General features: G+C 37.1%; 1 protein-coding gene across 3 annotated transcripts in view; it reads left to right on the top strand.

The window, feature by feature from the left end:
- Positions 1-23543, top strand: part of RFX3 (regulatory factor X3) — a 177931-nt gene that overhangs the window by 80597 nt on the left and 73791 nt on the right. For all 3 annotated transcript variants that reach the window (XM_044445915.1, XM_044445913.1, XM_044445914.1), the window contains exons 3-4: positions 9248-9345; positions 15197-15455. In XM_044445915.1, coding sequence (XP_044301850.1) covers positions 9248-9345; positions 15197-15455 — 357 coding nt within the window. The remainder of the gene's footprint in view (positions 1-9247; positions 9346-15196; positions 15456-23543) is intronic.

The raw sequence follows: 23543 nt of genomic DNA, 5'->3' as shown, positions 1-23543 counted from the left end.
AGAGGTTATGGAGGAGATCTTGTCTACAGAGGAGGAGGAGAAAAAGGCGGGGGAATCCCTCACTTCAAATGAGATTAGGAAGACATGTAAAATGTGGGAAACAGTGCAAAATTTGGAGAAATGTACAACCCAAACAAGGCTGCAGCAGTGCGAGCGATGAATCTGTTTAACAAGAATGCAGTGTCACTTTTCCATGAAATCCTCAGAAGGAGGCAAAAGCAAGTGTCATTGGATAGGTTCTTTGTTAAAGTTGCATGAAAAGAAAAAGATTCCATTGAGCCAATAGATAGCAGTGATTCCGTTAGTGATAGTGAAAGTTGTCCTACACAATAACCTTCCTCTCTCTGGTCCCCCTCACACCAGACACGAAGGTTTTCAAAGATAAGTGCAGGTTAATTCATTTTATTTTTCTTTATATTTTGTATTTTCTTTATTATTTTGTATTATATTATAGTATTGTAATCATTTTATATGAATTTTTTGGGTTGTGGAATCATCTGAATTTCCATTATTTCTTATAGCGAAATTTGCTTTGATATACAAGTGCTTTGGATTACAAGCATGTTTCCAGAACAAATTATGCTTGCAAACCAAGGTTTTACTGTATTTTGGATTTGTCCCTGCTGTTTTTTAAAACATGTGAGCTATGGTGGTAATCAGACTTGAGACATAGAATTGTGTATATATTTGTTTGCATATATGAAATTTAATTTAACATTTTGAAATTCCATGATCAATGCCATAATCATATTACAGAGAATGAAAGGCCCAAATTGGTTTGGGTTGTGTTCCAGTCCTTGATTTTCTCATTTGCAATACCACGTTTTCTTTAGTCTCTCTCCTATCTTTACTGTTGTTTATTGCCTTCCTACTCTTTTGTAAATCTGATGACATCTTTGTCTTAGTCCTAGATCCTTTTCCTCACTTTTAAATTTTCATTCCAGTCTCATTTTAATTTCGTATCACTTTGTTATGGTTCATCCTCTTGTAGTAGTAGTTGTTGTTGGGTGATTTGATGTTCTATAAAGTTGCAGTTACTAGGATTTTTTTTTTTCATTTTGAAACATTATTTTTCTTGCTGAAAAGGAACTTGGTTATGTTTGATACACTTACCCCTCTGCTTTCTCTTTTGATATTTCTTTTCGACATTCTGCTTTCTCTGAGGATTGTGAAAGTACAGTTGATTTTATTTCATTATCGTGTCCATTTCAAGTCTTGCAGGGCTCTCCTTTTTTCCTCTCTAAGTTCATGCTATTTGCCTTTTCCTTCCTATTAATCTTTACCTTTCCCTTTTTTCTTTCGATTTTAACTCTTAACTGCTTTTAGTCAACTCTCTTCTTATTTTTGATATTTTGAATATTCCTGTAATTCTTTTCATTCAAGTTTACTGTGCACATACACTCACTTTCAGTATGTTGATCCCAGTCTCGGATCCAGCGCCATCTGGTGTCCAAAACTGGAATGGCCAATATAGTAATTGCAGAATTGGGCCTAGGCCCTGCTAAAGCTCTCAGTTTCCTGATGAATGACAGCTGGGAGACCTGGGGGAAGAGCTATATAAGAGCAAGCCCTCCAGTACCAGATTCAGCAACACAGGTTTCTGCTAGCTGTATAGTGCTTTTCAGCTCCTGAATCTTGCCTGACCAGGTTCCTGCCTTGCTCAATCCTGTCTTGCTGTCTCACCTTGCTTCACTGCACCGTCTGTCACTGAATCCTGAATTCTGCCTAGTTTACCCTGCATCATGTACCTCTCCTTGCCCTGTCCTGATTGTGACTATGCTTCCTACTCTGTTTTGTCTTCCCTGTCCTGGACCTTTGCCTTGGCCACAACTATATCTTTATCTTGCTCTAATACACACTTCTGATTCTTGACTTTGACCTGCATCTTGGTTATAACTATGCCTGCAACCCCACTACCAGACCTTGGACAGCATTTGGACCCTGTTCTGGCTCAGGTCCTGTCATCTCAGTCCTGGTGCTGTTGCCAAGACTCCTGCCACCCACAGAGGGAATATATTCTAAGTCCAACTCTGTCTGTATGTATTTGATTTTTTAAAATTTCTCTGTTTTCAGAACTGTTATCATTATCATGTTACCATCATCTTATTTTTTAATTGTTTTTGCTCATTTCTCTGTTTTCTGTTCCTTTGGTCCCTTTGGTGTCCCCATTCTGTTGAAAGTCATTCTAGTAACCCTTTTCACTTGGCTTACTATTTCTGTTACAGGTGATTATTTGTCTTTGTATTTTGTATGTATATTAAAGAACAAACATTTAACCATTTGGCCTGGTTCAAGTATAGTGACTTTGGTCCAATAGAGAATGAGTGTTAGGTCTACATGCACTATTCTTTCCATCCCAACCTCTGGAATTAATTAAATCACAGTTTTCCATTAGGTCTCCATCAGACCTATGAGCTAGATCAGATTAAGGGCCCATTCTGTTCTCACAGTTACCCATGAGATGCCTATGGGAAATCCACAAATAGGACATTAACACAGAAGCAACCTCCAGCTTGTTTTTCCTAGTAACTGCTATTCAGAGGCATACTATCTCTGGCACAGAAGGTAATACACAACCATCATAATTAACGACATTGTCCTCCATAACTTATGAAAGCCCGTCATGTTTTTGGTATTGTCACACCATGTGGAGGCAATGCCATAGTTTTATTATGCACTCTTATGGGAAGTACTTGTTTTCAGAATTTACCACCATTCAGTTTCATTGAATCATCCCAATGATCTAGTACTATATGAGAGATAACATTTCCATATCCTTGCATGATTTTATTTGCTTGTTTTATCCCTTACTTGCCTTTTTTCTAAGCTTAAAAACACCAAACATTGTAACCTTTGCTCATAGGGGAGATAGTTTAGCCCCATAATTATTTTAGTTGTCCCTTTTTGCACTTTCTCCGGTTATAAAATACACTTTTTATGTTGTGATGATCAGAACTGTATACAATATTCCAAGTGTGGGTGCCTCATAGATGTCTATAAAAGCATTATAATATTGGCAATTTTAGCCTCAGTTCCTTTTTTAATGATGCTCCAAATGGGTTTTGCCCTTTTCACAGTAGCTTCCGATTGGGATCAGTGTTCCTGTTGACCACAGTGTTCCTATCCACCACAACTTAAATTTCCTGGTCAGTCACTGCCAACTCAGCTGCATTTATCATTTTTATGTTCATTCCTTCAGTCTGAAGATATCATTTTGAAACTCTTCACAGTTCCTTTTCATTTTAACCTCCTTACATAATTTGGTAATATGAGCAAATATGGGAACCACACTGCTACTCTAATTTCAAATAATCAATAAACAAGTTAAAAAGCACTGGTTTCAAAATAGTTTCTTTAGGGATCCCATTGTTTACAAACCTCCATTGCAGGAATTGACATAACATTATGGAATAGTAGAGTTGGAAGGGGCCTATAAGGTCATTGAATCACACTCTGATCATCGAATTTGGGCTGAGGGATGACTGTCCATCTCTAGGCAATAGGTTTCATTGCAGTACTGCTGTAACAGAATTTTTTCCCCTAATGTCTAGCTGGAACCTGGCTTCCTGTAACTTACGCTCATTATTCTGTGTCCTGCATTGTTTTCAAGATGTTTGCTGATTGACTATTTTATGGTTTGCTCCAAAATTCTCTCAGGGATTGATGTCAGGCTGACTTGTCCTTTTTTTCTGTTTTGAAGATAGGAACATTAGCTCCATGGATACTAGACAGTGACTGTGCTCAGACAACACAATAAGCCATGGTGGTTTTTTACCATTGTTTTACCATCATGATAGACTATGATGCCTGAACCCAACCATGGCATTTCACCAGGGTACGTTTAAGTCTTTAGAAACTATGATAAGAAACAACAATTTGTTCTATAGTTTCTTTGTACCACCATAACTTGTCATGTTGTTGAAACCCAAGATTGTCATTTCCACAGCCCTGATATATACTCAACTACCACAGGGTCCTCTGGAAAGAGTGGCAGCTTTATGAATCACACCAGCCATCCAGCTTCTATGAGGAAGAAGCAGGTGACATAGGAAGGGTATGATGCAGTTTCAAATTGAAATTTAGATGTAGTGCCTGATGGGATACATCCTAACAGTGGAGGACTAAGCAGGAAGAATAGAAAGCATAATAAAGTAAAAACCATGTGATTGTCTGGCAGTTAGATCATGGTAAAAAACTGTAACCATGGTAACCATGCAACATTGTTTGTTGTGTGAATGCAGCCAGTGGTCCTGAGAGTTCTTTTGCCTCTCGGTCCTGGAGATTTGAATTTGTCCAAAGCAATGAGGTGTTCCTTGACCATTTGCCCATCAATCTCAAGCTGTAATCCCCTCTTAGAATCCAAGATGAGAAATCACAACATTTTATCAAGTGAACCAGGTCGTTCTGTTTAATGAAGTATGAATTGGAACTTTCAGTGAAAAATAAATCACTTATGATAGGGGAATAAAAGACATAAAATGTGACTGCACAGAGAAATATAGTATCACGTTAGCCTAATGTGATTCAGTGGTACATGTTTGCACCAGTGCAGCAGAAGTGGTATTGGCTAAAATTGTGTAACTTTCTGCTTGAACTTGCCACTGACATTGTTTCTGTATGCTAGGTGCTATAAATTATCATTGCGAAGAATGTAGGCCCCTGCCACCAGCTCTTCGCATCCTTTACAAATGACTGTTAGAAGGGCCATCCCTTTTTCAAGTGTAAAAAAATCCCCTTACTCAGTTAAGCTGCATTATAAAAAGGTGTGTAAGGGCAATAAAAAAGGCACAGCCAACTGTGCTGTTCTGGTCCCCTCTGAACCTTTCAATTTTCTTTCTTGGTTTCCCAATGCTCTATTAAGATCTGGGAAAGTATTTTTCTTTCAACAGGACTGAGGTCCCAAGAGTAGGCTAGGTGGTGATGCTTCTGTGTTGTTGACTGGCTACCATTGTTTCTGCAATCCCTACCTGGCCAGAGTAGGACAAGTGGAGTCTTCTCCAAGAAATATCTATTGCTATTTTGGGAAGGGGTGTCGGATGACAGAAGTTATAGTGACTAGTTGTCTATGAGGAGAAATGCCACTGCCAGAACAATATTGGGCTGATTTGTTTGCATTTACTATAGACACCCAACCAGAGTAGCATCAGTGGATCTACCAAGTTGTCTGTGAGCAGGTTGGGGCCCTTGGGCACCACATCACATATGCCAGGTTTAGAATCTGTCCAGAAGTTTGGTTTTATGTTTAATGAGAGCTTTGTAGGAGACAAGTGTAGATGATTTGCAGAGTTTACAGTGCAATCCTGTACATGTATTCAGCAGTACTTTACTCCCAGGTAAGTGTTCATGCAATTGCCTAAATTTTCAGGTTCCTCTTAATGTCTGGGAAATAAAATGTGAACTGAAAACAGAAAGCACAACTTTTTTTCTTTAAAATATTATCACACTCATATTTTAAAGGATAATATTTTGAAAATGATTGTGTTTTGTATTTTGCTGTTTTGCTGATGTTATAAATAGAACATTGACATAATTATAATTTTTGGAAGATCAAAAATGAAAGTAGAAAAAGTCTGCTTTTAAAAAGCACTTTATGACTTTGGTTTGTAAGCAAATTTGCAACATATTTCACAGAATAGTAGAACCTAATTAATGTGCACAAAGGTTATAACATGTAACATTGAGGTTAGCTGGATGACAAGACTTGTTTTGCTTTGTTTTTGCCCAAAGTATGAGATTTGGTTTTTTTAATTAAGCTATTTACAGAAAGAACCTGCATTAAAGTTTGCTTTAAAAAACAAGCAAAATCAGTGGAGAGGGAGTATGCTGATGGAAGTTTTACGGAACTCAGAGCAGCACACAGATCTAATTGCAAAGCACTTAGGTACTAGAGTATCATACATCCTCTGAATGTGTAGTAATATAGACCCCAGTATCAGTCGCCAAAGCGGTATGGATAATATTATAGATTGTTGGCAGATCTCCCTTATATTTACACGTTCTGTTATTTTTAAGGATAGCATCTAAATTGTAATACTTTCTGAGGACTGTGTTCATGTATTAATCTAAAGTACATGGTAAACATAGAGATTAATGCCAAAGTAATTTAATTTGCTCTGGTTTTGAAAGCAGGTTTTACATGTTAGAATGGCAAGACACTTGACAGTGCACTATATTTTTCCATTAGAATCAAATTAATTAGAAATAAAGTATTTGTTCAGACCAATGCTGCTTTCTGGAAGGGAACAGAACATTTTAAAAGGATGAAACTTCCTTGAATATTTCAATTCATACTTGTACCAAATTTGTTCCAGAAAGATTACGTGTGATTTGCTGTGATGTTGATTGGTAAACCACACTGAGTACTTGGTTATCAAAGCAGTATGGTAATGGACCCACAGTATATACTTTATATTTTAGCACAATATTAATTGATGAGCCATAGTTATGGCCATTGCACATACTCCAGAAGCCGCAGCATGTAGAAATTAGAATACTAAACTGACAAGTAGCTATAAACCATTTTTGTCCAACTATATTAACACATATAGTATTGAATGAATTTGGATGCAATAATAAACTATATTCTGTTGTTACGGGAATTGAGCTTAAGCTCAGCTGTTAGGAGATAAGCAGCTTTTTTCTCCATTTGATTAACCACGTTTAGTATTATTTCCTTACTTTAAACTGTGATTGAGCTTAAGAATAGCTAATTGAAACAACCCAGCTTTATAAACCAAGTTTTGTAAATGACTTATTTTAGTAAACATACTGACGACCAAACATTGTTTTCATAATTTGAACATAATGCTAAACTGTGGTTAGTCAAAACTGGAAGTGAAAGCTTCCAGTCTCCCATGGCTGCACAGAAGAAGATAGGGAAAAGGAAGCATTCAAATTCCAGGCATATCTAGACTCATAACAATGTATTATTATGTTCTAATACAGCCCATGGCTTAAGGATTAAAGTACTGTTTTATTATTATCTATGGTTGACATGATGCCTGCACTATGCCATTTTCTATTGCATTATTCTTTTCTTCTTGTAGAAGAAGGAAGGGAGGAAGGAGGAAGGCAGGACGCGCTCCAACGGAGCAAAGCTCAGGGAACCAAGGTTCCATTTAGATGCCAGGAAGCACTTCCTGACAGTCAGGCCCCCGAGGGTGTGGAATGGGCTTCCACAAGAGGTCGTTGAGGCCCCATCGGTGAGGGTGTTCAAAGATAGGCTGGACATGCACATGGTGGGCATGTCGTGAGTGAAGCCGCCTGGAGCTGGGGGTCAGACTAGATGGCCCAGAAGGCCCCTTCTGACCTGTTTCTGTGTATTGCCCTCCTCTGAAAAGTGTCACCATGAAACTAAAATGTCTGTTTTATTTCTTGATAGTTTAGCAAATATATTGTCTAATGAGAGTGAAACTCTGCTGGTGTGTGTGTATGTATGTGTATGGGGGGGAAGGGAAGAGAGCAGTCAGATTTATGATTTATATTATTGGGTTTAATACTTGTGTTTTTACAAACTCACCAATGCAGTATTTATTAAAATGTCTGTTAGAGAATATCTTACAGGCAGACATGATTAAATTATTTTTCTACCTTAATATTGAACAACATGGATGTAAGTATTTTTACTCAGAAGTGTGTCCCTTAAAAATCAGCAGTACTTTTCCCCTAGTAAATATTATTAATTCAGTTTTAATGCTGGGTAATGCATGCCTATATACAATTTGATTTATTGATGACAGGCTAGCATATGCACAAATCGGCTCTGTATGAAAACATCACAATACAGATAACATGATTCCAGTTGTGTTTTTACATGTAGTTTTCATCTTTTAAGATCCTAAAGAGTTTGAGACCAGGGTATTTGTAGGACCATGTGCTCCTGAATAATCCTGAGGAACATACTACCTAAACAAATGACTGGTTGCTATTTGAGGCATAGTTTCTCAGGTGTGACCTAGGTTTTGAAACTCATTTCTCTGGAAGGCCCATTTCCCATTCTAGTTTTCATAGACAAGTGAAGAGTACAATTTTAGGAGGGCCTTCCACTTGGAATCAGCTGAATTTTCCCACTGAGTTACAGGATTTATATCTGACCCCTTATGGCATTTTTTTTCATTTGTGTGCTGTGGCCTTTTTCCTGTTTATTGTATTATGCTGTATGTATTGATGCTGCCCAGTTGGTTGAGCCAGAAATTGAATCTAACATGAACACAATTCTTGCATGTATCCCTGATCACTTAGATTCAAACAATTTGGTTTTTTTCATTGCACTCCAAGGCTATGTGTTTGTCTTTGCTGTACCTCTATTGTGAGGTCTGGAATTCTTTGCAAACTTAGTGTAATATTAGTTGGTCTAACCATTTCCTTTTTATTTTTAAAAACTTTATTAAATGTCATTAAATCTCTCTGAGAGGCAGGGAATCATAATACCTATGATGGGCTTTCAAAACAGAACTGAAATTGTCCCAGGGGACAGTCACCAGTCACAGCCCCTAGAAACAATTTGCACAATCATGCCAGAGGCAACTTTGATTGCGTTTTGAAAGTGTGTGTCAAGAGCGAGGCTTCCTACCATCTTGGAGAGGCTGTCATTTTTAAGAATTTTTAAAGATTAAATAAAATGGTGAAAAAGCTGTATATTTTATTGTATTAGTCAGGCATTTGACTAATTTAATTTGTGTTTTGTTGTTGACATATTTAATTGTTGATCTTGTTTTAATTATTTGGTTCTACTTGGTTTGAATTTTGAGCATGATTCTTTGGCATTCTGTATCTCCTTGTATAACATTTTATTTTATTGTTTTTATTTTATCAGTTGATTTTTATATGCTATTTAGCATCTTGTAAGCTACCCAGAGAACCCTTGGGGCATGAGGAGGCATAGAAGTGTAATTAAATAATAAATAAATATTACTATAAGTTTAAAACACTTTAAAAATTCATAATAGAACTTTTAAAATTTTGTGAACAAGATATTTCATCTGTAACGTGGTGCACAAATTATGAGGTATTTGTGCAGTTCATCCTTTGCTAATTCTATGCTACTTTGCTGAAAAGTTGCTTATACATTTTAAAAATAAATAAAATGCCTGCATGAAATGGCGTTAGTCTTCATATTGTGGGTTTGATTTATAATCCTTTATAAATATGTCTTATTGTTTACTGTTCACTAATCATTAGAGCCAGTATGGGCTAGTTGTATAATGCCCAAGTAGAACACTTATTTCATACAGTGTTTTATTTGCAGGTTCAGCAAGTTCAAAGTGTGCAACAGGTGCAGCATGTATACCCAGCCCAGGTGCAGTATGTGGAGGGAAGTGACACAGTGTACACAAATGGAGCTATGTAAGTTAATCACTTTGACATCTATTTCTAATTAGTATACATGATTTAATTATATTATGCAGAGTTTTAAAAAGTATGAACAACATGCTATGTAAAATCATCTAAAACTAAAGCTTTTTGTTATTCAAAATTAAAGGCTTGGGACAGTATTCAGGGTGCTATTACTACTACTGTTAGTTGAATTGTCCTAGCCACTTTTGGTGCAACACTGATAGCATTTCCTGGCATGATAGGTTTCTTTGGAAAGGCTACTTAATCAGCAAGCACTATTCATGTCGCGCTAGTTGTTGCTTATGCTAGCATAGCAGAATCTATATTAGCTCTAGGAATATTGCATTGGATATTGCTCTTAGATCCTGAAGCAGCAGCTGAAATCAATCTTAAGAGATTTGGAATGAAATTAATTTATTTTAAATATTTTACATGATGTTTTAGCTGGTTGTGAAAATGTTGACATGTGCAATACTACATTCCTGTGTACATATTTCATGGGAAGGGCCCATTCATTATATGCAGAAGGTTCCAGGTTCAATCTGAAGTTCTCGAGGTAAAATAATTGAACTCATTGGGATTTCTTAGTAAACCAGTTAATTGGTGAGACTGGGAAACATATTTTGGAGAGCTGCTGCCAATCAAAGCTGTTGGTATTGGACTAAATAGACCAATGATCTGCCTTGTTCTTAGGGAACAAGGTCCTTGAGTGCATGGTGGGCAGTCAACTCCAGGCATTCTTGGATAAGATTGATTATCTGGATCTATTTCAGTTGGGGTTCAGGCCAAGTTTTGGCACAGAAACAACTTTGCCGGGAGAGAGATAAATGGGGAATGTGACCATGTTGCTTCTCCCGAATTTCTCAGCCATTTTCAATACCATCAATTGTGGTATCCTTCTGGGGCAACTGTCTTGAGTTGTGAAAGTGGGGTACTGCATGCATTGCAGTGGTTCTGCTTCTTTTTGGAGGGTTAGCTACAGAAGATTGTACCTGAGAATATTGTTTGGCCCTGTAGACTCTTCATTCTGAGATTCCTTGGGGTTTATACTTGTCCCCTATCTTGTTCAACATCTACGTGAAACCACTGAGGTGGGTGATCTGAGTTTTGGAGTGTTTTGTCATCTTACGTTGATGGCACAACGCTCTTTTTCACCATCTTCAGCAGGCAAGACTGTGGATGTGCCATACTGGTACCTGGCTGCAACAAGGGACTTGATAAGGGCTAACAAACTGAATCCTAATACAGACTAAGATGCTATTTGTGGTTGGTTCCTCTGATCAGGTGGAGGGTATTCACCCTGTTCTGGCTTGTACTCCTTTTGAAGAAGCAGGTTTTTAGCTTGAGGGTCTCCATCTTTGTCTCCTGAGACAAAGCCTGAGTGGCATGGAGTGTCTTCCACCACCTTTGGTTGGTGGCGCAGCAGTGGCCCTATCTGGACAGGGACAACCTATCTTCAGTAAGCTATGCTTTTGCACTCTCTAAACACAAGTCCTGAAATGTGCTAAATGTGGGGATTCTCTTGAAGACAGTTCAGAAGCTGCAGTTTGTATAAAATGCAGCCTGAATACGAACCAGAAGAATATGGTCTGGACATATTACTCCAGTTCTGGCCTGCTTGCATTGGCTCCCATATGCTTTTGAGCCTGATGTGAGGTGGTGGTTTTAACCTATAAAGCCCTATATGGCTTGAGCCCCACAATACCTGCTAGAATGCTTCTTCCAGCCTCAATGTATCTGAACCCTATACATGACATAGCAGGCCTTCCTCTAAATACTATCTCCAAGGAAGGATCATTTGGGAGGATCTTCTGTGTTGCAAGCCCCCAAACACTGAATCCACCTGGTGCCAACTTGACTTTGTTTTCAGTGCCATATTAAGACTTCCCTCTTTTTTAGGCATTTAGTGGCTCCAAATATCACATTTAGCAGGTCTAACAGCATGGATTAGTTCTCACTGTTGTTAAAATGTGGCTTTAATTTTTAGTGTAACTTTATGATATTTTATAGTTTATTTTATATTGCATTTTATTATATTTCTTAATTGTAGCTCACTGCAAAGAGCTTCAGCTATTGGGTAGTATCGATACATACATTCATAAAATCTGTTCGTTATATTCATTAAAATAAGTAGTTGTGTTCTGGGTCCCTAAATTGCAAGCATTATGCTCGGATGAAATGTCCCTTGGTTTTGTGTGTTGGTATTGATTGCAAGGTTTTTTTAGTTACCATGTCACAATCGTGCCGCATATATGGGGACAATAGAATTTATTTAAAGATGATTTTGAAATCTCATTTTATACGCGGTATTTTATTTTAAATTATTTGTTTTAAAGCTACGCTGTTCACAAGGATACTTTCATACATGTTAGCATTACCTTATATAAATGATTCTGCCTTTTCCTGGTCATCTAGTTCCCTGCGACTAGTTCCCTGTTTGTCTGTGCATTTGTATGTGTGAGGGAGGCAATACCACTAAACAAAGTACTCTAATAATAGGTTGCAGTTGTTCCTCAATGTAGGAATGGTATGCTGTTTTCCTTTTAAATGTTTTGTCATCCACCAAATCATTCTTCCTTCTTTCTGCACATACTTCCTTCTTATTTGTGGCTCTTTGTTTCTAAACTTCATTTGTAGTCCTGGTATACACACTGTTCTGCTTGTCATCTGCTCCTAGTAATGTGTAGTCTTCTTTCGCAAAGCTGCATCTTCATAGGCTGCAATTGTTACATTATCAAAGGCACATTGTTGTTGTTGTTGTTGTTGTTGTTGAAAAAGGCATGCAACCCATGCATTGTATGTGATGTTCGCAGAAACATAACATGCAGCCATAAATGTCTTCTGTCATTCATATTATATTCTTTAAATGTGTATCTCGTATTTTCCTTTGGAGAAATATATATAAGAAAATGTAACATATAAACCTGCCCTCCCCAGTTGTGAATTATTGATCCTTTTTTGAGGTTCCATTGTTAATTTCTGGTATTAGTTATTGATGATCTTTGGAGGTGGCAGGTGGTTGTTTTCTACATTATATCAGTGAAACCCTATGTCAAAAGACGTGTAGTGATTGGACTGGTTAGAAATATCCCAAATTAAATAAATAAATAATGAGATAAAACTGCTGCTTGGCATTTTTCTTTCAAGCACAGATCAAACTCCTTAACTAAAAACATAAATAAGCTAGCATCATGTGACACATGCCATGATTGTTAACAGTTCTGAAGATAGGAGTTCGTAATAATTGCATAGTGTAAAATGTTTAAATGAATAGATAAAAATTAGATTGGAGTATTAGTCATTGTAATATAATGTGATTTATAAAATGGTTTAAGTTAGAGAATCTCATGTAACTATGAAATTTGTTTGTTTGTTTGTTTAAAGTTTTTATAGCCCATCCCATTTCTAGCATCTCAAATAAACAATTTTTATTTGTGATTTTTCAGCAAGTGAGGATTTGGCACCAGGTAGACGTTGTATTCTAGTCAACACTTTCTGTACATCACACGCCTGTGTCTTTTCAGAATATTGACCTGTGGAATCCCATTTGACGTAGACAGAATACAAATGCTTAACTTGGTGACTGTTTGGGTGTATTATCTGTACAATATTGTTGTTATGTATTTGCTTTCCATATGTGTGGCTCTGACTTATGTGGCGCAACATCTGTATTAGTATACTTAGAAAAAAGATTGAATGGAATGGGATCAGGTTACTACTTTAGTTATAGTGTTAATTTACCTTTCATTAATATCAGATTTGTGGTACTGTCAATTTAATATTTCTTCTGTTGTCCTTCTTACAGTTGTCTTTGTTTATCTGCTTACCCTGACACAAAAAGGCTGTGCCAAATGACAGATTTGCAGAAAAGACACAGGGTCCTGCCAAAATTGGGAGTCCTGTATTAGGTTCTTATTCTTCCCCTCTTCACCTTAATGACTCCAGAGATAGTAGATTGTATTCACTGTTAACTGATTCAGTCTTGTCAGTTTACTCTAAGTAGGACCAATATATACAACCCACTGATTATATGGGCAGCACCTTTAAACAGACTAGGAATGATCTCTTTTCAGAGCTGATAGTTGGATATGCCTGCAGCACTCCTCCACTGAATTTTATTCATGTTTGTCAGTAGCTGTAGTCTGCAAAAATAAATCATTTTTAAAGCTGAGTTAGTGGGGGGATGCAGAAGTTTTTTTACTTTAATTAAAATCCCATAAGCATAGCTAGGTGTCTTAATTTTAAAGGAAGTCATCTACTTAGCAGATTACTAATTAATAATAAATTATATTAAGCAATATTTTTAGAAGCATTGTTCTATGTAGGAAATTTAATTTGTATTTTTCATGGAGTGTTAGTTAAACAAATTGCAAAGTGAAAAACTGAAATGGATTGAACAGATATTTGAGTCCAGGTTCTACTATAGTTCAAATTTTTAAAGCAATTAGACTATCTCTAAGGAACTAGAGAATGCGTAAATGAGTAGAATTGATTTAATTGCAAGGAAAAGCCTTGTGTTGCTGGTGTGAAATGTAACAATGCTAGAGTTCTGAAACTAAAAAGCAACTTTTGCACAGAAAGATCAATGTGCTGCAGGTAAATGAATCCTATTGAATAAACAGATGAAAGAAGATGCAGGGTCGCATTCAGCTCAGGTACATGGTGAGGCAAGATGAGATGGCAGGAGTACTAATTTATAAAAGGCAACAGATCATTGTCGTGACATTTACATAGAACCTAATAGAGTCAGCTGGGAATAAATCAGTGTGTGGGCGTGCGCCATGTGCATACCACCCATGAAACCTGAGAAAATATAAAAGATTTACCCTTTCAGTGCCATGCTGTTTAGTTAGAATTACAACTACCTGTGAAATTCTTTCCAAAGAGATAAGTCAGGAAGATCAACGCCAAAAGAACTTGATCAAATTAAAATTGTAACTATAGACACATGCAAGTGCTGAGTCTGCTTGGGTGAGGGCTAAAAATGGAGAGAAGATGAAGGTCCACAAGCTGGCTTTGCTTCAGTAGCTGTATCTTCTCCTGTTCAATTCCCAACCTTAACTCACTGAGAAATGAGGACTGAAGTATAGCGTGGAGTTAGGTGGTAAAACATTAGCTTTTTAAAGAGAGTAGAAAGTTTTATGCAATCAGGAACCCTAATAAAAAATAAAGTTGCCATGGTGGCTTCTGCACATTGTTCAGATTAGCAGGAGTAGAAGCCCCCTTTAGGCCTCCTCCATCAACAGGGGGAAGTCAGGAACTGAGCTGAATGATCAAGGACAGGACTTTCATGCATGCTCATGTTCTGAGAATCCTAGTTTTCATTTTTTTTTCTTTTTTTAATTATTTCATAATGAATTTTGGATATATGTTAGCAAACATTTCTAATGGTCTTGTCCTTGAACAAGTTTCTAACACCTAAACAGTCTTCTTTCCTGCCACTAACATCCTTCTGTTGTGAATGAACTACATAGTCTTTGTTCAGAGCACCTGGGGATGCTGAGAGTGCAAATTGGGAACTGATGGATGTTGTATCTTATGTGTTTAAGATGCTTTTTTCTGTTCTAAAATGGCATGTATACTTCTAGCACAGCTGAATTAACCTGCTTTTAGTGTACTTTTAGACTGTTTCTATTTTCTAATAAATATTTAATAACTTCTTTCAGGAAAAAGAACATTCATATTACATTGAGAGGTGATTTTTAAAGCACTTTATAGCCTAGAAATTGAAATAAAAGATAAATAGTATGGTTTAATTTGGTTATAGCAGTTGTGCAGTATACTCCATAATGAAAGTGTTGTCTCCCTCTAGTAGAAGGACACGTATAAACATTTTTTTTTCCTTTTTCTTTTCCTTAAGACGAACAACAACGTATCCTTACACAGAAACTCAGATGTACAGCCAAAACACTGGGGGGAATTACTTTGATACCCAAGGAAGTTCTGCACAGGTGACAACAGTGGTCTCTTCTCATAGCATGGTGGGCACTGGAGGCATTCAGATGGGTGTCACTGGAGGACAACTCATCAGCAGCACGGGAGGTACCTACCTGATTGGCAATTCAATGGAAAACTCTGGCCATTCAGTGACTCACACAACACGAGCCTCCCCAGCTACAGTAAGTAGTTTAGATTGTTATATATCTTTATAGTTAGAGGTTTGTCCTCATTACGTCTTTCCATTATGTTTGTTTTCAGTAACAGAAAACATTGGTTTGTTTAATGAAGGCACAATCCACTCAGTCCTGTTGCCATGCAACCTCTGTTCATTAATGTGGCTTGCACCAATGACCTTGAAATGAATAAAAGCCATTCTCCACAACAGCTCCGGAGATTTTGCCCAAACCAATTTCTTTTTATTTACCATATTTTAAAACAAGTTCACTGGTTGGGGAAAAATACATTAAAAACATTCAGTACAAAAATTAAAACAAACAAAAATAAAAGCAAGAAAAAAACCAGCAAAGAATAAAAGTATTATGCAACATGAAATCAGAGTAAACCAGCTGTAGAACAGAGTACTAAAAGCAGTGAAAACAGCTCTTAAAATGCCTGGGAGAATAAAAGGATCCTCATCTAGAGCCAAAATGACCATCACATGGGTACCAAATAAGCCTCTCTGAGGAAAGCATTCTACAAATTCAGTGTCACCACTGAAAAAGCTATCTCACTTCTAGCCATCTGCCTCCCCTCATTTGTCATGGACTACTGGAGGAGGGCCTATGATGATGCTCTTAAAGGTAAATATGGCCCTATACTGTGTCTGGCCCTATACTGCTGTGTCACTTAGTGTCGTAAATGTTTAAACCAGTGGTTTGAATTGGATCTAATATAATTAGTCATAATTTGATCACATCAGCCAGTCCAAGTAATACTGGTACACCCACATACACCCAGCACACTCCCTTAGTATTATTTACTTTTATTAGAACAAACACAAGCCAAAAGATTATTTTCTGCCAGTGATTTGTTTTATAGTGTATTTCTCCTCAACAAATACATACTTTTGAAATTATGCTAAGCAGAATGACAATATCACCACATCTGGACTACCTCTGACAGAAACGGTCACCATTAGCTCTAACTAGTACCATTCCCTACATGATTTTCCTGTCATTTTTCAGTTTTTGTGTTGGGAAGTGATGGGGAAAATCACAGTTGCACCTGTTACTTATGTGAAAAAGTCAGCTTCACATTATGGATTATGAAGCTGGTTTCTTTATACAACCATAATTAACCATAGTTTAAGGTTTGGATGAATGACTGAACTGCAAGTTTATTTTATTTCTATACCACCCAATAGCCAAAGTTCGATTGATATGGAAGTTAAAGTTTCTGAACTCCATGAAGCTGGACCAGAGGAGGAAAGGGGAGGGTGGAAAGGTGCATGGTTGAAGCAGGTTTAACATGACATTCGAATGGGACCGTTGTGGGTATTTTCTTTCCGTTTTATGCTAGAATGATTTTGATGTTCCTTTAAAACACAACAAAATACTACTCCATTAGGATTTTAAAATGTTTAAACTTGTAGGGTTTTATGCTATATTAATCATCTGTCAATGTTGTGTGTGGCAATATCAATAATTGTTTCATATACTGCCTGGTTTGCCAGATTAAAAAAAGAAATAAAAATGCAGATCTTGAAAGAAATAGAAACATTCAAGCAGCTTGTACACTTTTAATATTATGACTAATAGGTGTTAAAATAGCAAAAGGCAAAACAGTAGCTGATAAATTCAAAAATTTGTTGCTATAATGTGTATTAGACATTATTTGACTGAATTATTGCTCTACTCTTTCTCATTCGTATTTTTATATCAACAAAAACAGACTCTCTGAATATGACAGTATGATATGATGGAAAATAAGTTGCATCAAGATCACAGCATAACTTTTTCAAGAAGTTTCTTGCAGTTTAAGCTGGGATGCTCTTAGTGTTCCCATTTAAGTGTTGACATTAGTATTGTATTTGGAGATGAATGAAAGCATTTTTATCACCAGTTACAAATTCATTGGAAAATCCCAGTGTTAAGAGCCTTAAAATTTGGAGAAAAGTTGTTGCATTATACTGAGAAAAATGTGGCAGTGGATATGATAGAAAAGTTTTATGTTGAAACTAGGTGTTTAAATTAATTTTCATGATAATCTCTTACTTCATAATGTCATTGAGAATCAAAGACAACATTAAGAAGGATGGATTGTATTCTAGCAATGCTTCTAGCATTGTATCATTACTAAATGGTGTCAAAAGTACAGTTGAGACCCATAAGTATTTTATCATTAATATTTGATAATTCCCTGAATAAACAGACCTTTAAAAAAGAGGAGGAATTTTAGGACTTTTAAGTAAGATTTCCATTTGGTCAATTGCAAAATGAGTATCAGCTTGTAGTAAATCCTCCACTTCATTTTCATATTTGAGATAATGATAGTGATTTCAGATTTGAAATAGAGGCTAGACAAAAACTCATTTTTATCATGTGGTATGTTTTAATCATTTTAACTTGGCTTCACTGTTGATTAAATCTCTGATCATGGAAATGAATAAAAGGGTCATACTAGTAAATAACTATATTCAAGTCGCCTTTTGCTATTTTATGACTGCTGTGCATTAATGCAACTGTTATACTCAGGTTGGTATTTCACTAAAAGTCATCTTCTATTTCTGAAACATGCTATTGATTGTATACAGTTCTGTTGAATTGGTAATGTTTTATTGCCAGTGACTAGGACCCAGCAAATCATAGTTGGCCTTGGTTATCTAGTCAATACTTGTTCTTGCCATTACCTTGCTGTGTCCGTCCAGAAAGAAAAGGGTCTTCTGACATTACACTGTGCTCAAGAACAAGCCCAACTGTGTAGTTCCAGCTGTAGTTGCCTATAATCTGTGTAGTTTCCATACCTGAGGAGAAGAATGGAATCTTGTCTCTATTACAGCAAGAAATCTCACAGCTTTGCAGATGTCTCTCAGGTTCCATGCAACCTCTAGGAGAGCCCCTAATATTCCTCTGAAGTCTGCAGGGAGAGTCCTCGTGTTTCTCCCAAAAGAGAAAAAGGGCAGGGATCACGATGGTTGCATATTTTTGCCAAATCAAAGCAAGGTGCCTGCCAACGGCAAACTGGCAAATGCATTTATGAACTCTAGTCTATGACAGCTAAGTTTTTAGCTGTAATTGCTAAATAAAATGTGCTAAATTAAACTGCTAATGCAAACCAAACCACCCAGTTATCTATTTGCAGGTCATCAAGTAGTAATAAAAATCCTTCTCTTTTCTTGCAGAGATCTGGTTGCAGTACAGATACCTAATGTTCATTTCACATGTGACCTTCATTCTAACAGTATTTTGTCATACTTTTCAGTTGGGAGAACTTGATCATTCCTTCTATTGTGTTGCAATAATAATGTAGTTGACCTTTTCATATAGGTTTGTGGGAGGGGTTTCATTTTCGATTTCAGATAAAGATCGTGCCAGTAGCTAAAAGACATTTCTTCAAGTTTATATTTATTTGTACAGATGTATTTTTTCTGTATTGCATTAAATACCACAATGGAGCTTACAGGATAGTCAGAAACCAAACTTTTATTGATTGTCTAGTTATTGCTAATTTTAGTCAAAAGTAAAGGAACAAAAATGAAGGAAGTGGTGAGTTTAAAAATCATGTTAAAAACCCTTTGTCTGCAATTTTACTTGTTTGGTTTTCTTGTGTGTTTGTTACATGCTGTCAAGTTGTCTCCAACGTATGGCAACCCTATGAATGAAAGCCCTCCAAAATACTTCTTGTAATAATTTGATTTTTAATCCTAATTTATCAATTTCATGCAGCATAAGCTAATTAAATTGTAAAAATATACACTGAATTTTCTAACAGTACAATTTATTTTATAATATGCCTTTAAAATGTATGTGTGCTTGGCAAAAGTTCTAATGCAGGGGTCCATTATTGTTCTTCTTTCTAAGCATAGCCTCCTAAAAAATAAAGTCCCTGCTTTAGGAGCGAAGAAACAAGAAAATTCAGCCAGTAGTTCTCCATAAAGTTGCCCACTAGTTTAATAACAAGGTGGAGTGGCTTCTTAGGGACACAGGAAGCCGAATCAGTTTACTGGTTCATCTAACTGGAGTGAGCAACATGTGGCTCCAGAGGTTTGGTGTACCCATCATCCATCACTATTAGCTATGTTGGTTAGGTCAGATTGAAATTGTAAAACAGATTACCTGGAGAACCGCAAGTGCTCACCCCTGCTCTGGCCCATTTTAGTCTACTAATACTGGCAGGTTTTTCACCTGTTACCTGATTCTTTTAAGTATAAATGCCAGGAATTAAACCTAGAAGCTTCAGTGTGTAAGCATGTGTTTAAGCAGCTGTGGTCTGCCCCTCTTCCTCCTCCAGCTTGGGGAGAAGACGATCCCAATGATAGCTCATGAGGATGAACAAATCTGTCAGGTTCATTCTCTCTGTTTCTCATGTTTGCAGTGTTACGTTTGGTTGGTCTTAACTTGAGTTTTTTTTTAAAAAATGAAAGGTTGCATGCATTTTTGTGTACACTCTTCCCCATACACACATTTTTGCAAGCAGTTAGTTGAATGCCTCCTTGAATGTTTTCTTCGCTATTTCACAGATTTTTTTGGACTGGAGAACTTTTGCAAACTTTGGAGAAGTGCAAATTTCATAGGAAGCTATATTTCAGTTCATGTCTTCCTACTACGTTATCTTGGTTTTATTATGAGCTGTTTTTATTATTGTTTGTTGCTTTGTATTTTGTATTGTTAAAACTGTGCTATGAAGCTGCTACTTACAAATTTTAAAAATAATTGAATGTGTGCAAATATACTTAATTTCCATAATATATAAAAGCTGCAGAATTATGGGTAACCATGGCATATAATCCTGACTGTTAAAGTGCAGGACATTCTTTGTACACTCTAATAGTTTAAAGGTGTGCTTTTAGAAGATCAATTATTTGAATCTTAGCCTCGCTTATAAGTAGAAAGCACATTTTAATCTTATTTGAATCTTAGCCTCACTTATAAGTAAAAAGCACATTTTAATCTATGATACTGTAAGGATGGCCCCAGGGAGGTCATTCTGAGATTCATGGGCTTTTTCAAATTTCGCTCTCCAGGGATGGAGAGATGTCCACTATTGGAAAGGACAAAAAGGGGATGTGCAGGAAAAACCTGTGGACCTCCAGGATCCAAAACCTTCCCAATTCCCCCAACATGAACCCAGAATACTGAAGGAGGAAGTGCACAAGCCCTGGATTTGATGCTCCCCACTTTCTACCTTGCCAGCACAAGCTGGCATACCATAGGGAAAGGAAGTTTCTCTGCCTTGATTTCTCCTCCTCCTATCCTGCTCAGACTTGGTCTGAAAATCCATTTGCCCCGAATCTGTGGTGAATATCTTCATGAAATTTTCTTCATATTGCATATGTGTATTAACAATATTATTTTCACTTTCCTACTTAGACAAACATCCATATTCTCTAAAATAATTGCATGCATTTTTATTGGAGGAAATAAAGAGGAATGGCTGTAATAGGTCATTGACGCATGCATCAGTTGCATGTGTTATAAAGCTCAAGATGATTCTCTTTGTAGAGGGTGGGTCTTGCAAGAAAATGTAAAGTCAATATGACACACATTTGAAGGATGCTGTCAAAGAAAAGAATACTGAAAGCCCTGAATTAGAGGTTTTTAAAAAAATGCACAGTGTGGTGAAAGTGGAGAGGGAGACTGTTTTTCCTTCTCACATAACATTTGAACCTGGGGTCATCACATTAAGCTTGAGGGGAGATTTAGGACAGATAAAAGCAAGTACTTCTTCAGACAGCATATAGTTAAACTGTGGAATTTGCTGCCATAGGAAGTGCTGATAGCACTCAACCTGGATGACTTTAAAGGAGAATTGGACAGATTCATGAGGGAAGAGACTATGTACTACCTCGTTATCAGAGATGGCATGCCTGCAGATACCAGTTGCTGAGGAATTGGGCAGGAAGAGGCCTTGCACCCATCCTACTTGAGGGATCCTGTGGGCAGCTGATTTTCTGCCATGTGTATGGCGTGCTGGGCCAAATGGACTTTTGGTCTGATCTAGAATGGCTGTGCTTATGTTCTTAACTAACATAATTGGCCACTGTAGCCCCCCACCTTTTTGGGGTCAATCCAGTATAAACAAAAGATTTCTTTGTAACATTGTAGGTATAGTTCAGAACAGCATATTTATTTATTTATTTATTTATTTATTTATTTATTTATTTATTTATTTAAACCATTTTTATGCCGTCCCATTCGCAAAAAGCCTCGGGGCTGCTTACAACAATAATAAACATAAATAAACAGTTTGTACAATTAGAGTTAAACAACCAGAAACATCTCGGCATATACCTAAAAGCCCCATAAATACAATTCATAAATTAACAATTAAAATAACTTTTAAATAAAAAGGTCTTGACCTGGCACCGAAAAACAAATAATGACGGCGCCAGGCGGACCTCTCTGGGGAGCGCATTCCGTAGGTGGGGCGGCACCGCAGAGAAGGCCCTCCAGGTACCCACCCTCCTAATATCTTTCATGGAGGGTTCCCGGAGAAGGGCCTCTGCTGCCGATCTCAAGGGACGGCACCATCCATTATTAAGGAAGTATTATTTCTGGAGAGCTAGAAAGTTAATAGTATGGTTGTATTAGTTAATTTGTGGATGCCCTATTTCCCACTGGAATCTTAGATGCAAGTAATCCAAGTAATTCTTCATGTGTATGTAGGTTTTCAGCAATTTTAGTTTGAATGAATTTGAATAACATTTTAAGAAACATGTATGACAAAGCTAGCTGAAGTCCCCACCACCACTAGGTGCACACATTCCACTTAGGACTGGGTCAGAAGGAATTAGAATATCTAAATCACTGTTATTCTGTGTTCCATGCTTTCCAAAATAAAATATTAATGTGGACAGCAGATGTCTGAAAGTTCCTAATATGTTTAGAAAGTGTTTGAGAGTGCTATCTGACAGTGAGTGGCTGATCTGCTGTATGTTGGAGCAGGGCTTAGAAGATAAGGTGCCAGAAAAGTCACTGGCTTAGCTGCTGTGGTGTCAGAGATATTGTGGTGTTAGGAATAATTTCAGAACGAGAGAAATACATCGTGTAACCCATCATGCTATTTAATATAAGTTTATCCTGTTACATCTTTCATGATTATATAAAATAATATCTAAAATACTGAGCTGCTACGCATAAACACACACAGAGAATTGCCTTGAGTAGCTCTTCCCATCCCCAAAAGAAGCAGTGGTTGACGTGTGTGTGTCTGTGATCAAGTTCCATTCATTATACTGGCAGCATGGAACAGTCCTGGGCCCCTTATGATTAATAACAAATTTTGCTGTACCCATAATTTTAAAATTATGTGTTTCTATTTATTGAAAAGAGATTGCTATTGAAAAAAAATTGAGTTTATTGTCAGAAACAATGCATGTGCCCATTGGATAGTTTAGACAGCAAAATTATACTTTGAAATAGTGTTACTTTATTTCAGTATAACTGAGCTAAGTATATATAATTCTTAAGTACATGCTTGACTTTTCCCTCCTTTGAGGGAAGGAAATACCACTATGAGAATAATGAATAGAAGGTGAGGATTAGCCAGGCATAGTATCTGCAAAACATGCATAAAAGGAACTTTGGAAAGTAAATAAAAATCCATCCCTATGGGTATCAAACTTGGAAACCTCCATCTATCCAGTGTTCTGCCTGGCTGAAACCAAAGAACCAATGGAAGCAGTCTTTACCTCTCTATTGCCAATCACTTGGTTTTTCACTAGACAGGCTTTTTTGCCCATCTAGTGACATCATTTCAAATAAGGAAGAAAGGCGACTGGAAGAGGCTTAGAATAGCTCATATGCTGGCACTCTGGTCTCCTCATCTCCCTGTACATTGAAATACCCCTTTCTTCAAAGTTGGTTTTCCTACATCAGAGGCCAGCTGACACAGTTCTTTCTGTGCCAGCTGCAAAGGAGCTAAAAAAGATCTCAGACTCCTCCTTCCAAGGTTGTAGTGCTGTCAGAGGGGGGAATCTCTATTATCCTATTGCTCCAGTTTCCAAGTGTAGGATTGCTCCTTAAGCATGTCTTTCTAGATTAAGTGGATTAATTGGCAGTGCATTGCTTCCACCTACCTTTGAGGCCTTTTGAATTCTAGATTAGGCT

The sequence above is a fragment of the Varanus komodoensis genome, unplaced genomic scaffold (assembly GCF_004798865.1).
Source record: "Varanus komodoensis strain SLA01 unplaced genomic scaffold, ASM479886v1 scaffold5, whole genome shotgun sequence".
Classification (NCBI taxonomy): domain Eukaryota; kingdom Metazoa; phylum Chordata; class Lepidosauria; order Squamata; family Varanidae; genus Varanus; species Varanus komodoensis.
This window is presented reverse-complemented; position numbering and strand designations above follow the sequence as displayed.